This window comes from Dermacentor albipictus, chromosome 5, assembly GCF_038994185.2.
Source record: "Dermacentor albipictus isolate Rhodes 1998 colony chromosome 5, USDA_Dalb.pri_finalv2, whole genome shotgun sequence".
NCBI lineage: Eukaryota > Metazoa > Arthropoda > Arachnida > Ixodida > Ixodidae > Dermacentor > Dermacentor albipictus.
In genome coordinates, this window is record NC_091825.1 from 171,747,613 (window position 1) to 171,763,602 (window position 15,990).

Below are 15,990 nucleotides of genomic sequence, written 5' to 3' on the forward strand. Positions count from 1 at the left end.
TACTCTCACAAAGAAAGTTTGCGAACTCGAGCAATGCTCTCGACTAAACAACGTCGAAATTAAGGGCATTCCTTGCGCACAAGGAGAGGACTGTGCGACAGTCACACAAACTATTTGCAACAAAATTGGTTACCCAGTAACGGCCACCGACCTCGACGTTATTCATCGCGTTCCTACTAAAACAGAACATAAAAATATTATCGCTCGCTTCTGCTCTAGAACGAAAAAAGCTGAGTTCGTCGCGATAGCACGGAAAGCTAGACTCTGCCTGAGTGATATCGGCCTCGCAAAAGAGAACCATGTTTTCGTTAATCAACACTTAACACTTGAAAATAAAGCTCTTTTTTCCAAAGCTTTGGGTCCGAAAAAAACGAAAAACTGGAGATTTCGGTGGACAGAAAACTGTCAAATCAAAGCCCTGAAAACAACTGAAAGCCACGTCTTTCGCATCGCAACCGAATCCGACCTTTCAGTGATAACCTAACTTTAATCCACCTTTGCACCACGCCTATCACCTACGCAATTAAGTCTCATAATTTCGTCCTATCTCACATCAGACTAGTTACAATCTTCTTTGAAATCTTCTGAAACAATCTTCTTTCAAATCATCAGCGATCTGTCTTGCATTTGCGCGCAGTCTGCGCAAGCACTTCGATGAATTTTCTGATCTCCTTTCTTCATTCACCCTCCCATTTTCAGTCATCGGAGTATATGAAACTTGGTTGAGCGACCACATTTAAATGCCTTTTCTTTTTTTTCAGTTTTGTTGCTGAATCCTCCAATCGTCCGTTCAGCAACCGTGGCGGCGAGCGCTGTATATTGTCACGTGGTAGTGATGGTTGAGGACACAGCAAGAAAACTGCGAATGGTGAAACTAACTTTATTGGACGAACCTGTGCCCAGAAAAACAGGCTACACTCAATGGTCAATGAAAACGGCGAACACAGTTGACGATTGTCGAAAATCTTATCAGCGAGTCAAGCGCGTCGGCTTTTATAGATCAGTCGTCGAATGTTCCAGAGCAATCGCTGGGACCCGCGTGCTTTCCACAAAGTTCTACGCCATTCGCGTCACGCATGCATGCAATCAGATTGCATAAAGTTTGGCGACAAATGACAGCGGATAGAAGCATCCATAACATTCTAGAAACTTCCGATACATGTAGGCGCGTCCTGCGCTAAACGATAACATTTCTTAGCCGGTAAAAGCGCTCACCCGTAAAAGACTAACGAGTCCACGTGTCAATTCCCCCCTCTCAAAAGGCATCGTCCCGATGCTACAAACATAACGGGAAGGAAACAAAAAAGGACACTTGTTAAACAAAGTAACAAAACAACAAAGAAACGAAGTCTAAGGTGACACAGTTTAAAAAAAAAGTCCGAAGTTCAGCTATGCAACGTCCCCAAAGTTCATTAGCGCTGGTGGAACGGCTTAAGTCGCACAACATGAACCACTTCAGGTCGTGAGCAGCGCCGCTGTGCTAGCGAAATGCCGTCTGGCACGACCTATCAGTCGTGCCAGACTGATAGGTCTGCAGGCGCGTCCTGCGTTGCACAATAACATTTGTTAGGCGGCCAAACGTGGTCACCCGATGAAGATAAGTACACCATTACCCCCCTCTTAAAGAGCATCGACCCGATGCTGCAAACAAACGAAAGTAATAAATAAGCACTCATAGCAAAGAAAACAACAAAATAAGAGAAGTTCGTTAGCGTCCGTAAAACGGTTTAAGACGCACCACGTGGACCACTTCAGGTCGTGCGCAGCGCCGCTGTGAATGCGAAATGCCGTCTGGCACGACCTCATAGTCCAGTCCGCCAATGCTTCGGATGATGTTGTATGGTCCAAAATAGCGGCGTAAGAGCTTCTCGCTCAGTCCTCGTCGGCGTATTGGGGTCCAAACCCAAACACGGTCGCCGGGCTGGTACTCGACGTAGCGCCGTCGAAAGTTGTAGTGTCGGCTTTCGGTCCTCTGCTGGTTCTTGATCCGCAGGTGGGCGAGCTGTCGGGCTTCTTCGGCGCGCTGGAGATAGGGCGACGTCAAGATTCTCTTCGTCGCAGACGTGCGGCAGCATGGCGTCTTGCCATGCAGCCGCACGTCCATGCTGCCTCAACCAGCTTGAAAGGCGTGATCTTGGTTGTTTCTTGCACCGTCGTGTTGTAAGCGAAGGTTACGTACGGCAGGACGGCATCCCAGGTCTTGTGTTCGACGTCGACGTACACTGCTAGCATGTCTGCGATGGTCTTGTTCAGGCGCTCCCTGCGAGCATTCGTCTGCGGGTCGTAGGCAGTTGTCCTCCTGTGCCTTGTCTGGCTGTATTGCAGAATGGCTTGGGTGAGCTCTGCTGTAAAGACCGTTCCTCTGTCGGTGATGAGGACGTCTGGGGCACCATGTCACAGCAGGATGTTCTCGACGAAAAATTTCGCCACTTCGCCTGCGCTGCCTTTCGGTAGAGCTTTAGTTTCAGCGAAGCGGGTGAAATAACCAGTCGTCACAACAATCCACTTATTTCCGGATGTTGACGTCGGAAACGGTCCCAACAAATCTATCCCGATCTGCTGAACTGGTCGGCAAGGAGGTTCGATCGGCTGTAGTAATTCTGCTGGCCTTGTCGGTGGTGTCTTGCGTCGCTGACAGTCTCGGCATCTGTTGACGTAACGGGCGACGTCGCCGGTCAGACGCGGCCAGTAATACCTTTCCTGTATCTTCGACAGTGTCTGGGAGAATCCGAGGTGCCCAGCGGTTGGATATTCGTGTAGGGCGTGGAGTACTTCTGGACGCAGCGCTGACGGAACAACAAGAAGGTAGCTGGCGCGGACTGGCGAGGAGTTCTTCTTCACGAGCAGGTTGTGTTGTAGCGTGAACGAAGACAATACGCGCTTAAATGCCCTATGGACAACGACGGTGTTCCCTTCCAAATACTCGACGAGGCCTTTTAGCTCCGGGTCTGCTCGTTGCTGTTTAGTGAAGGCTTCCGCGCTTATTATTCCGAGGAAGGCGTCATCCTCGTCGTCGTCTTGCGGCGGTGCATCGATGGGGGCGTGTGACAGGCTGTCGGCTTCAGAGTGTTTTCGTCCGGACTTGTAGTTTACCGGGACGTCATATTCTTGCAGTGTGAGGCTCCACCGCGCTAGCCGTCATGAAGGGTCCTTTAAGTTAGCTAGCCAACACAACGCGTAATGGTCGCTGACTACATTGAATGGCCTGCCATATAGGTAAGGGTGGAATTTTGCTGTAGCCCAAATGATGGTGAGGCATTCCTTTTCAGTCATGGAATAATTGCTTTCCGCTTTTGACAGCGACCGGCTAGCATAAGATATCACCCGATCAAGTCCGTCTTTCCTCTGGACTAGGACGGCACCGAGGCCTAGGCTACTGGCGTCAGTGTGGATATCGGTATCGGCGTCTTCGTCCAAGTGTGCAAGTACCGGCGGCGACTGCATGCGTCGTTTGAGTTCTTGAAATGCGTCGGCCTGTGGCATTTCCCACTTGAACTCGACATCACATTTGGTTAGATGTGTTAGCGGATCAGCGGTGCGGGAAAAGCCCTTGACAAAGCGCCTGTAGTAGGCGCGCATGCCAAGGAATCTACGCACGGCCTTCTTGACGGTGGGCTGCGGGAACTTTGCGATGGCAGTTGCCTTCTGCGGGTCGGGGCGGACTCCAGATTTGCTGATGAAGTGGCCTAGAAACAGAAGCTCATCGTAAGCGAAGCGGCACTTTTCCGACTTCAGAGTGAGCCCTGATTACTTGATGACTTCTAATACTGTCGCAAGCCGCCTAACGTGATCGTCGAAATTTCCGGCCAAGACAACGACGTCATCCAAGTAAACAGGACACGTCTACCACTTCAATTCTCCTAAAACCGGGTCCATGACCCGCTGAAACGTTGCAGGCGCAGAGCATAGCCCGAATGGCATGACGTTGAACTCGTAAAGGCCATCTGGCGTGATGAAGGCGGTCTTTTCGCGATCTCCCTCATCGACTTCTGTTTGCCAGTAGCCATACTTGTGGTTTGCAGCGGTGGCGTAGAGGTAGAACACCCGCCTCGCGTGCAAGAGGTCCGTGGTTCGAATCCCGGTGCCGGCAATTTTCCACCGGATTATTTAAAAAAAAAATCCGCGTGTTGATAAAATTGCATAAACAGGCCTGGAGTGTGGCCTGATCCCGGTGACCAGAACCGGTAACGCACTCCCTCACCAGAGCAGGATTGGCCACCCTGGTGCAGTACATGGCCACAACCTCCTATATGAACAAGACAATCAAACCCCGGCCCTCAGTCCCCAGCAGCTGCGAAGCAACTGACCACGGCGGCGGTCAGACCTGCGACGCTGCAGAGGGTGCTAAGAATCACTGGCTCCGGACAGGCCGCCATTGGAATATGAACCTGGCCACGTTTAACGCTAGAACGTTATCTAGTGAGGCGAGTCTAGCAGTGCTATTGGAGGAATTAGAGGGCAGTAAATGGGATATAATAGGGCTCAGCGAAGTTAGGAGGCCAAAAGAAGCATATACAGTGCTAAAAAGCGGGCACGTCCTGTGCTACCGGGGCTTAGCAGAGAGAAGGGAACTAGGCGTCGGATTCCTGATTAATAAGAATATAGCTGGTAACATACAGGAATTCTATAGCATTAACGAGAGGGTGGCAGGTCTTGTTGTGAAACTTAATAAGAGGTACAAAATGAAGATTGTACAGGTCTACGCCCCTACATCCAGTCATGATGACCAGGAAGTCGAAAGCTTCTATGAAGACGTGGAATCGGCGATGGGTAGAGTGAAAACTAAATACACTATACTAATGGGTGACTTTAATGCCAAGGTAGGCAAAAAGCAGGCTGGAGACAAGGCAGTGGGGGAATATGGCATAGGCACTAGGAATATCAGGGGGGAGTTATTGGTAGAGTTTGCGGAACAGAATAATATGAGGATAATGAATACATTCTTCCGCAAACGGGATAGCCGAAAGTGGACGTGGAGGGGCCCGAACGGTGAGACTAGAAATGAAATAGACTTCATACTCTGCGCTAACCCTGGCATCATAAAAGATGTGGACGTGCTCGGCAAGGTGCGCTGCAGTGACCACAGGATGGTAAGAACTCGAATTAGCCTAGACCTGAGAAGGGAACGGAAGAAACTGGTACATAAGAAGCCGATCAATGAGTTAGCGGTAAGAGGGAAAATAGAGCAATTCCAGATCAAGCTACAGAACAAGTATTCGGCTTTAAGTCAGGAAGAGGACCTTAGTGTTGAAGCAATGAACGACAATCTTGTGGACATCATTAAGGAGTGTGCAATGGAAGTCGGTGGTAACTCCGTTAGGCAGGATACCAGTAAACTATCGCAGGAAACGAAAGATCTGATCAAGAAACGCCAATGTATGAAAGCCTCTAACCCTACAGCTAGAATAGAACTGGCAGAACTTTCGAAGTTAATCAACAAGCGTAAGACAGCTGACATAAGGAAGTATAATATGGATAGAATTGAACGTGCTCTCAAGAACGGAGGAAGCCTAAAAACAGTGAAGAAGAAACTAGGAATTGGCAAGAATCAGATGTATGCGTTAAGAGACAAAGCCGGCAATGTCATTACTAATATGGATGAGATAGTACAAGTGGCTGAGGAGTTCTATAGAGATTTGTACAGTACCAGTGCCACCCACGACGATAATGGAAGAGAAAGTAGTCTAGAGGAATTCGAAATCCCACAGGTAACGCCGGAAGAAGTAAAGAAAGCCTTGGGAGATATGCAAAGGGGGAAGGCAGCTGGGGAGGATCAGGTAACAGCGGATTTGTTGAAGGATGGTGGGCAGATTGTTCTAGAGAAACTGGCCACCCTGTATACGCAATGCCTCATAACGTCGAGCGTACCGGAATCTTGGAAAAACGCTAACATAATCCTAATCCATAAGAAAGGGGACGTCAAAGACTTGAAAAATTATAGACCAATCAGCTTACTGTCCGTTGCCTACAAACTATTTACTAAGGTAATCGCAAATAGAATCAGGAACACCTTAGACTTCTGTCAAGCAAAGGACCAGGCAGGATTCTGTAAAGGCTACTCAACAATAGATCATATTCACACTATCAATCAGGTGATAGAGAAATGTGCGGAATATAACCAACCCTTATATATAGCTTTCATTGATTACGAGAAAGCATTTGATTCTGTCGAAACCTCAGCAGTCATGGAGGCATTACGGAATCAGGGTGTAGACGAGCCATATGTAAAAATACTGAAAAATATCTATAGCGGCTCCACAGCCACCATAGTCCTGCATAAAGAAAGCAACAAAATCCCAATAAAGAAAGGCGTCAGGCAGGGAGATACGATCTCTCCAATGCTATTCACAGCGTGTTTACAGGAGGTATTCAGAGACCTGGATTGGGAAGAAATGGGGATAAAAGTTAATGGAGAATACCTTAGTAACTTGCGATTCGCTGATGATATTGCCTTGCTTAGTAACTCAGGGGACCAACTGCAATGCATGCTCCCTGGCCTGGAGAGGCAAAGTAGAAGAGTGGGTCTAAAAATTAATCTGCAGAAAACTAAAGTAATGTTTAACAGTCTCGGAAGAGAACAGCAGTTTACAATAGGCAGCGAGGCACTGGAAGTCGTAAGGGAATACATCTACTTAGGGCAGGTAGTGACTGCGGATCCGGATCATGAGACAGAAATAATCAGAAGAATAAGAATGGGCTGGGGTGCGTTTGGCAGGCATTCCCAGATCATGAACAGCAGGTTGCCATTATCCCTCAAGAGAAAAGTGTATAATAGCTGTGTCTTACCAGTACTCACCTACGGGGCAGAAACCTGGAGGCTTACGAAAAGGGTTCTACTCAAATTGAGGACGACGCAACGAGCTATGGAAAGAAGAATGATAGGTGTAACGTTAAGGGATAAGAAAAGAGCAAATTGGGTGAGGGAACAAACGCGAGTTAATGACATCTTAGTTGAAATCAAGAAAAAGAAATGGGCATGGGCAGGAGATGTAATGAGGAGGGAAGATAACCGATGGTCATTAAGGGTTACGGACTGGATTCCAAGGGAAGGGAAGCGTAGTAGGGGACGGCAGAAAGTTAGGTGGGCGGATGAGATTAAGAAGTTTGCAGGGACGGCATGGCCACAATTAGTACATGACCGGGGTTGTTGGAGAAATATGGGAGAGGCCTTTGCCCTGCAGTGGGCGTAACCAGGCTGATGATGATGATGATGATGATACTTGTGGTCCATCGATGAGAAGTATTTAGCGTTGCAGAGCCGATCCAACGCGTCATCTATCCGTGGAATGGGGTATACGCCCTTCTTCTTGATCTTGGTCAGTCGACGATAACTGACGCAGAAACGTTGGGTTCCGTGCTTTTCCTTCACCAGGACTACAGGAGATGCCCAGGGATTTTTCGAGGGCTGGATGATGTCGTCGCACAGCATTTCGTCGACTTGATGCCTAATAGCTTCACGTTCTCGCGTCGAAACTCGGTAAGGGCTCTGGCGGAGTGGTCGAGCGCACTCTTCGGTTATTATGCGATGCTTTGCAACTGGTGTTTGTCTAATCCTCGATGACGTCCAAAAGCAGTGTTTGTATCGTCGGAGAAGACTTCTGCGCAGTTGCTGCTTACTCATAGTGAGACCTGGATTTACGTCAAAGTCTGGTGCGGGAACTATGGTCATCGGGGTAGATGCGGTAGGATCCTAGAGGACAAACGCATTGCTCGTTGCCAGAAGTTCCTCGATGTACGCGATCGTCGTGCCCTTGTTGATGTGCTTGAACTCCTGGCTGAAGTGTGTCAGCAACACTTTCGTTTTTTCTCCGTGCAGTCGAGCGATATCTCTTGCGACGCAAATTTCACGTTCTAGCAGTAGGCGTTGGTTACCCTCGATGACGCCTTCTACGTCGGCAGGTGTTTTGGTGCCGACGGAAATCACAATGCTGGAGCGGGGCGGGATGCTGACTTTACTTTCGAGCACGCTCAAGGCATGGTGGCTACGAGAGCTCTCTGGTGGTATCGCTTGATCTTCCGACAGGATTGTCGACTTCAGGTCGATGACGGCGCCGTGTTGGTTTATAAATTCCATGCCTAGAATGACGTCGCGTGAACATTGTTGGGGGATAACGAAGGTGGCAGGGTAAGTCCGGTCATGAACGGTAATTCTTTCCGTGCAGATTCCAGTCCGCCTGATGAGGTGTCCTCCAGCCGTCCGATTTTGAGCGCCTGTCATGCAGTCTTAACTTTCTTCAACTGGGCGGCGATGGGTCCACTCATGACAGAGTAATCGGCTCCTGTGTCTACTACGGCGGTGACTGCGTGGCCGTCGAGAAGCACGTCGAGGTCGGTGGTTCATCGTCTTGCGTTACAGTTAGGTCTTGGCGTCGGATCACGGCTGCGTAGCGTTGACCTGTGGCTGGTACGTGGCGTCGTCAGGTTGCCTTTCGTCGGTGTATTCTTTGCTTCAGAACTTCGTCGGGACGGTGGCGTGTCGTTGTTATGTCGTCGAGGTAGTCTCTTCGGCGACTTCGTCGGCGGCGGAGGATCTTCGTCAGTTCAACGAACAGCAACCGCACCTCCATCGGTTGCTGCTTTTAGTTTTCCGGATATGGGCTCGCAGAGGGGCCCCGGGCTGCGCCAGTGTATGGTCGGCGCTGCGGCGACAGGTAGCTGACTGGTGACGGAGAACGGGACGGTCGTCGAGGGCTCCACTGAGTGGCGCAATATAGCGAGGTCGTTCGCCAAGCTGTGATCTCGGCGCGTTAACGGCGAACCCTCGTAGTTCCATCTCCCGGTATGGGCATCGACGGTAGATGTGCCCGGCTTCTCCGCAGTGATACAAAGCGTACGGTGGTCGGGGGCACGCCAAACGTCAGTCTTCCTTGGAATGCCGCGTGGGGTGACGGGTTGGCGTGCTGGCGGTGGGGGTTGTGGTGGATGACGGAACTGTGTCGTCACTGTGCCCTGCCGTGGGCGCGGAGGGGGAACGTGACGGCGGGCTACAGCGGCGTATGTCATCGCTTGCGGCTGAGGCTGCGGCGATTCAGGGACTACCCCGAGCTGTTGTTGGAGCTCCTCACGGACGGCGTCGGCAATTGAAGCCACTTGAGCCTGTGATGAAGGGAACATCTTCTGTAGCTCCTCCCGCACGACCGTTCAGATAGTCTCGCGCAGATAGTCGGTGGCCAGTGACTGAACTCCGGCGTAGTTTGTCGGGTTCATGCGGCGGCTGGATTGTCGGTTCCGCATTTCCAGTGTCTTCTCGATGCTGGTGGCCTCTCGAAGAAACTCGTCGACGATCTTCGGAGGGCTCCGTATCACTCCGGCGAATCGTTCCTCCTTTATACCATGCATCAGTAGGCAGACTTTCTTCTCCTCGGACATTTCCGGGTCAGCGTGGCACAATAGGCGGCTCATTTCTTCTGTGAAAATCGCGGTGGTCTCATTGGGCAGCTGCACTCGAATTTCTAGTCGTGATTGGGCTCGTTCTCGGCGTACGACGCTTGTGAATGTCTGCAGGAAGCCGCTTCGGAACACGTCCCACGTCGTTAAGGTGGCTTCTCTGTTCTCGAACCACGTCCTGGCGGCGTCTTCCAATGCGAAAAAGACGTCGAAGCTTGTCGTAGCGGTTCCAGCTGTTAAATGCAGCGACCCTCTCATACGTCGCAGGCCAGGTTTCCAGGTCCTAGATTGTTGAACCGCGGAAAGTCGGAGGCTTCCTGGGCTGCTGCAGCACGCTGGGGGACGCTGGGGCTGCCATTGGGGTTGACTGGGTGACAATCTTCCTGGTCGTGTCAGGCAAAAGTCCGTGCTCCGGGGGCAGTCCTTGCAGCCTACGGCTACCTCGCTGGTTCTTGGCGATGTTGGTGTTGTCTTCCGCGTTCGGGCTTAGGTCACGGCTTCGTGGGGGCGTCCGGTACACGAACGCAAAGCACCTCCACCAGATGTCACTTGGTAGTGACGGTTGAGGACACAGCAAGAAAACTGTGAATGGCGAAACTAACTTTACTGGGCGAACCTGTGCCCAGAAAAACAGGCTACACTCAATGCTCAACGAAAACTGCGAACACAGTCGGCGATCATCGAAAATCTGGTCAGTGGGTCAAGCGCATCGGCTTTTATAGATCAGTCGTCGAATGTTCCAGAGTAATCGCTGGGACCCGCGTGTCTTCCACAAAGTTCTACGCCATTCGTGTCGCGCATGCATTCAATCAGATTACACAAAGTTTGGCAAGAATAGACAGTGGACAAAAGCATCAATAGCATTCTAGAAACGTCCGATACATGTAGACGCGTCTTGCGCTGAGCGATAACATTTCTTAGCCGGTAAAAGCGCTCACCCGTAAAAGATTAACGAGTTCACGTGGCAATATCTATTCGGATATTACGTATCACCGAAGGAACGATCTTGTGCTTTATGTAACTAATTGTGAAGACGTTTGCAGATTGGACTTAAATATGACTTCCTCAACATAGACAACAAAGTCCTAATAATTGGTTGGATATATCGTTCACCCTCGTCATCAGCAATAGATTTCTGTACTGCTCTCCATAACGTCATGGCACTGCTAGCAGATGAAAACAAAAATGTAATAATTATAGGCGACATTAACATTAACCTCGCTGATAGTGCGTCTACTAATGCTTTACATTATTCTGATTGTTTTAACAGATTTGGTTATGAATATTTAATTAAGATACCGACGCGATGTGCTAACCACCCCATAGGTACATTAATTGACCATTGTTGTGCCATTACCACAAGCCCGGATTCCGAATCTGCAAGATGCAGAATTTATCCTGCGAGCGCCCTAATTCTCCCTTCACAAGTCAAGATGCTGAGCCGTCAGGCAGCGGGGTCCTGCGGGAGAAGCCTCGGCGAGCAGCATGTTTGGACGTGTCCGCGAGTACCAGACAGCCCGGCGCCGCACCTCCTCTTGCATGGAGGTCACCACGCGCGCGAACTTTGAACCGGGTGGCCAGCGCGGTCGCTGGTTGGACCCCTCGGACGACCGTCGTGTGCTGACTTTGTATTGGGCCGTTTGAGTGACAATGGTTCCTCGGGGATTATAAAAGCAGCGACGCGCTGCCTGAAAAACAGGATCCGCCGACCCACCGGGAGACAGTGTCGCTCCCGACTGGGGTGAGATGTGTCACGCGTTTTCGCCGGACGTCGCCGTGCGGGAACAGTAGCGTTTGTGTGAGCTCTCGGCCCCAGTGCCGATCCGATCTTGTCCTGTACAATGACCTGTATATAATGTATAAAATCCCTTTCGTTATTCTCATCGACGCCTGGCTCGGAGTCTTCGCTACCAACGCTCTGTCACGAAACGGGTGACGAGCGCTACGGGACCACAAAGTCGTAATAGTGGTGCAGCGGTGCAAAGTTCGTAACACCATGCATTATCAAATTTGGCATATCCACCAGACGCAGGTGTTATAATGACCGACAACTGATCACTATCCTTTATTTTTAATCTTTCACTATACTCATGGCTCCGCAAAACTCACGTACACGAAGTTTATACTAGACAAGCAATCATTCCTTGAAGCCGTGGTCGAAGCTTGACTGGTCCCCCATCTTTTTCTACAAATGATCCACAAAAAGCATTTGCACTGTTTATCTCTTCGCTTAAGTCCTGTTTTGATCGTCATTCCTATCAAGTTAAATGCAAAAAGAAATTCGCGTCGCCTCAAAATCCATGGATAACTGATATGCTCTTAACTTTGATGCGCAAGAAGGATAATCTTTACAAGAAAACCAAACGACAACCATTTAACAAGAATTTAGCCATTCGGTACAAGACGTTTTCTAATCAGCTTTCTCTCACATTGAAAAAAGCTAAAAGAACATGGTACGAAAGAAAAATTTTGGAAAGCGGTAAAAACGTAAAAAAGAAATGGGAAATTGTTAACTCCTTCTTAAATAGGGCAAATAATCGTTAAGCTATAACAGAAATTGCTTATCATGGTAAGGTATACAAAACCGCCAAAGAAATAGCTGATGTGCTTGCTGATTCATTCTTTAGCAGCGAACTACAATCCCCTGCGCATGACAATCCCGTGCCCCAGCGCCTGCCACAGTCTTTCTTTTTATTTCCAACTACATCCCAGGAAGTTCAAAACATTATAAACTACATAAATATAACCGGCGCTGTCATCGATAAATTACACCCTTCCCATATAAAATTAATTGCACCCTTAATAAGTGATGTCCTTGCAGACATAATCAACATCATGTTTAAATCAGGCAGTTTCCCACAGGAACTAAAACAAGGCAAGATCACCCCAATTTTTAAGAAATATGACCGCTCTTTAATTTCCAATTATCGCCCCATCTGTGTATTGACTTTCTATAGCAAGGTAATTGAAAAGCTTATAGAAAAACATTTAACTAATTGCCTTAGAAAATTTACCATTCTCTTACCATTTCTATACGACTTTCGCTCGGGTTACTCGACCGAACTTGCTCTTGTAGCTCTCACCGATCAACTAAAACTTGCTATCGATGAAAGCAGTTATGCAGATTGAGTATTTGTAGATTTAAGCAAAACGTTTGAGAAAAAAATCATCATATCTTATTTCGTAAGCTTGAATCATTAGGAATTGCCGGCCCAGCACTTTTGTTGCTACAAAATTACTTAACAGGCAGAATGCAGCTAGTAACCATTTCGGGCGTTCATTTTAAAACCATGTTCTCTAATATTGGCGTGCCCGAGGGTTCCATATTGGGTCCGCTTTTATTTTTATTATACATCAATGATCTGCCTAACTGCCTCTCCTCTCCGAAATGTATACTTTATGCATATGATACTACTATCATTATTTCCAATAAACATCTCGCAACCCTAGTATCTAACCTTAATGGCGATTTACACAGCCTGCTGGAGTGGTGCCACACTAACCAGCTACAGATAAACCCGTCGAAAACAAAATGTGTTGTATTCTCTTCCCACCACCGAGAACTTCACTCCATTCCTCCAATATTCGGGGGGCCCAAGTCCTATCCCTGCAAGTTTTTCATGTAATTATCTTGCCATAAAAGTAGACAGACATCTTAAATTTATTGAACACATATCCAAAGTTTGACGTAGTAGTTCTGCGGAAACCCGCAAGGTGGAGAGAAGTAATGAATAAAGGGAAAATCAGACATCCCACCCGTTCGTAGCAATTGCGACAAAGGAAACCCATACGGGTTCCTCGAAAGAAGAGCCTCATAGTTGAAGAAAAATTCGTCCTGTTCCGGGACTCGAACCCGGGACCACCACCTTTCCGGGGCAGCCGCTCTACCATCTGAGCTAACCAGGCGGCTAGCAGATGGCAGGGCGAAGTCGAATTTGTCGACAACAGAAGATTACCTACGAGATTGGAGTACTTCTAAAAGCACGAAGCATATTTAAGCATCAGATACTGCTATCATTATACTTTTTATTTATCCATTCCCACATTAACTACTGCGTTACTCTCTGGGGAAACACTTACGTAACCCAATTAAACTCATTGCAAATCCTACATAATCAGGCTATTAGGATAATTAAATTTAGCCCATATAGAAACACCGCATCATATCTTTTACTAACTAATCACATTCTTTCAGTCGCACAACTCGTTAAATACAACCTAGGTACCTTTTTGTTCCGTCAAATCAATTACACACGATGTGATAGCTTGATACCACAATCTTCTATATTAAATACTAATATTACGAGGTATGCAACAAATAGTAACTTCATTTTACCCAATATACATACTAATTATGGCAAGCAGAGCGTCCATTTTGCATCTATCGCATTCTGGAACACACTACCATTAGACATAACAACACTTAAGATTCACGAATTCAAGAAACAACTAAAAGATTACATTCTGTCGAATACTGATGCCTAGTTCATACTCACAACCTTTCTTTCAGGGTGCCTTCATTTCATTTTCATTGCCATACCATTAGGTTTCAGTTTCTGCCTCACATGCATTCGAGTTAGCAAATTATACTGTGTTCGTCACTTCACCTACGCTGTTACTTTATTAGTTGTCAACGAGATTATGTTAAAGTGCTTTTTGATGACATTTATGCACATGTAATTCTTCAATCTTGCTATTCATACTAAAACCTGTATTTCTTTCATGTTAACGACTTGTTGAAACTACTGCATTTTTGTTTTATTACGTTTACTTTGTAAAGGAGTACCATTGCAGTCTTTGACTTCGGGACCTCCTTCTGTATATTAACAACTTGTAATCTCTCCAATCATCTCAATAAAAACTGATTCTGATTCTGATTCATGTCATTATATACATGCCATGAAATGCATGTAATGTTATTATGTCATGTCCTATGCTATGAGAATAGACATGCCATTCATGCAAAGTCTAATCATTTATGCCATGGCATGATAATATGACCTCAGCGAACAAGGTTACACGGCATGCATGCCATTTACGTCATGACATGAATGGCTTGACATTGTCATGCATGTAACGTCACTCATATGCCTGTCGTGCCATGGCATATGTCATGGAATGACGTCATGAGATTCATGTCATGTAAGTCATCTCATTCATGCGATATCGTGCATGTCATGCATGTCCATATGAAGCAAAGAGGCAAAGGCCAAGCAAAGCGCAAGGGTAATTAGCTGTAGTTGCAAGTGAAATGCAGTAAATAATAAAGAAAATGAATACTTGAGGAAAAGATGACATGTCGCCGGCAGAGATTGCAGCCACAACTTTCCCATAACGGGTTTGTTCCCCCCCCCCCGGTGACAAGTTATCTTTTCGTCCCCTTTCATTTCGCTTTTATTCATTGTTTTCGATATGTGTTGTTACGCGAACGAATGATTGAGACTGGAGACTATTAACAAAGTATACTTACAAGGCGTAGCTGCAGCGCTGGCCAGTTCAGCCGACAGCTCGAGAGCCGGAGAGCGCCCGCGTGCATCGGCCACAAGAAACACGCAATACGCATGTATCAATACAAAGTGCGTTGCCCATCCTTGAGCCAACTGCAACGCTGTCCGCAACGGCAATCGAGGAAAATCGAACGGCGTCGAATCCTCCGCCGGAACTGGCAGAGCCATCTGGGGAAGCGTCCGAGAACGGCGGGCGTCGTCTGCTACGCATCGCAACGCGCCTTCCTGCTCGCCAGTGCGTTGTTGAACGCGCTGGTCTGTCTGCAGCGTGTTGCTGTAGTTCCCCGCGCTACGCAGCGTCGTTCAGTTGTTTCTGCCGTAACCTGCATTCACGCTGGTACTCTGCGCATTCCTGCGTTTCCGTCCTCCTTCGCTAAGCGGCTGCGGTCGTCTTGGCGGTGAATGCGACAGCGCTGCGATGACACGAACTGCTGCGGAAGGTGGCGCCAGGTGAACTGATGAGGCAAACAAACTACTTGGCGGCACCAGTTACGCTGATGACGTTCCGATCCGATGCCACGGCTGTTCCACAGTTCTGGTGCGTGCCTGTTTGTACACGTCACATGGTCACAGGGACGCGCTCGTGTCACTGTTCGCGCGATCATCGCCGTCGTCGTCTTCTTCCACAGCTTGCTGGCTCTATCTTGAAGGCACTGGCACCAGTGACACAATTTTAGCTATATTTTGCTTAGATCTATGTACTATTCGGCTACTGAGCCTAAAAGGATTCATTTAGATACAAGTAGATGAATTTACAGCTTCTCTAAAACATGCCTACAGATTTAGCCACGTTGAAGAACTTAAGTCGCATCCGAACTACCTTTACAAATTGGCTTCTAAATTAAAATGGGTTGTGGGTGGTTGTGTTGCATGCGTTGCAACACGGCCGCACTGTGTAAGGGCGCCAGAACCTTTGCAAGTGGTGCAGCAAGCAAGGCCACCACCTAGCGACAGTGCAAGAGGTGCAGTGGACACGCGGGTCCCATTTGCTACCGTACGCAAAAGACAGGCATATCACACTCACTCGCTTCTCATAATCTTATCCTTTGATTGTAGTACACTTCCATTGCAACAGTTAAACAGAACACGTGTTTTC

The 15,990-nt window shown here is 48.0% G+C and overlaps 1 protein-coding gene across 1 annotated transcript in view; it reads right to left on the reverse strand.

Moving 5' to 3' along the window:
- The window catches only part of LOC135916686 (uncharacterized), a 293,712-nt gene extending 278,240 nt beyond the window's left edge, over positions 1 to 15,472 (reverse strand). The window contains exon 1 of the mRNA XM_070539477.1: positions 14,858 to 15,472. Within this exon, the coding sequence (XP_070395578.1) occupies positions 14,858 to 14,950 (93 nt within the window). The 5' untranslated portion in view covers positions 14,951 to 15,472. The remainder of the gene's footprint in view (positions 1 to 14,857) is intronic.
- Positions 15,473 to 15,990: the final 518 nt, after the last annotated feature.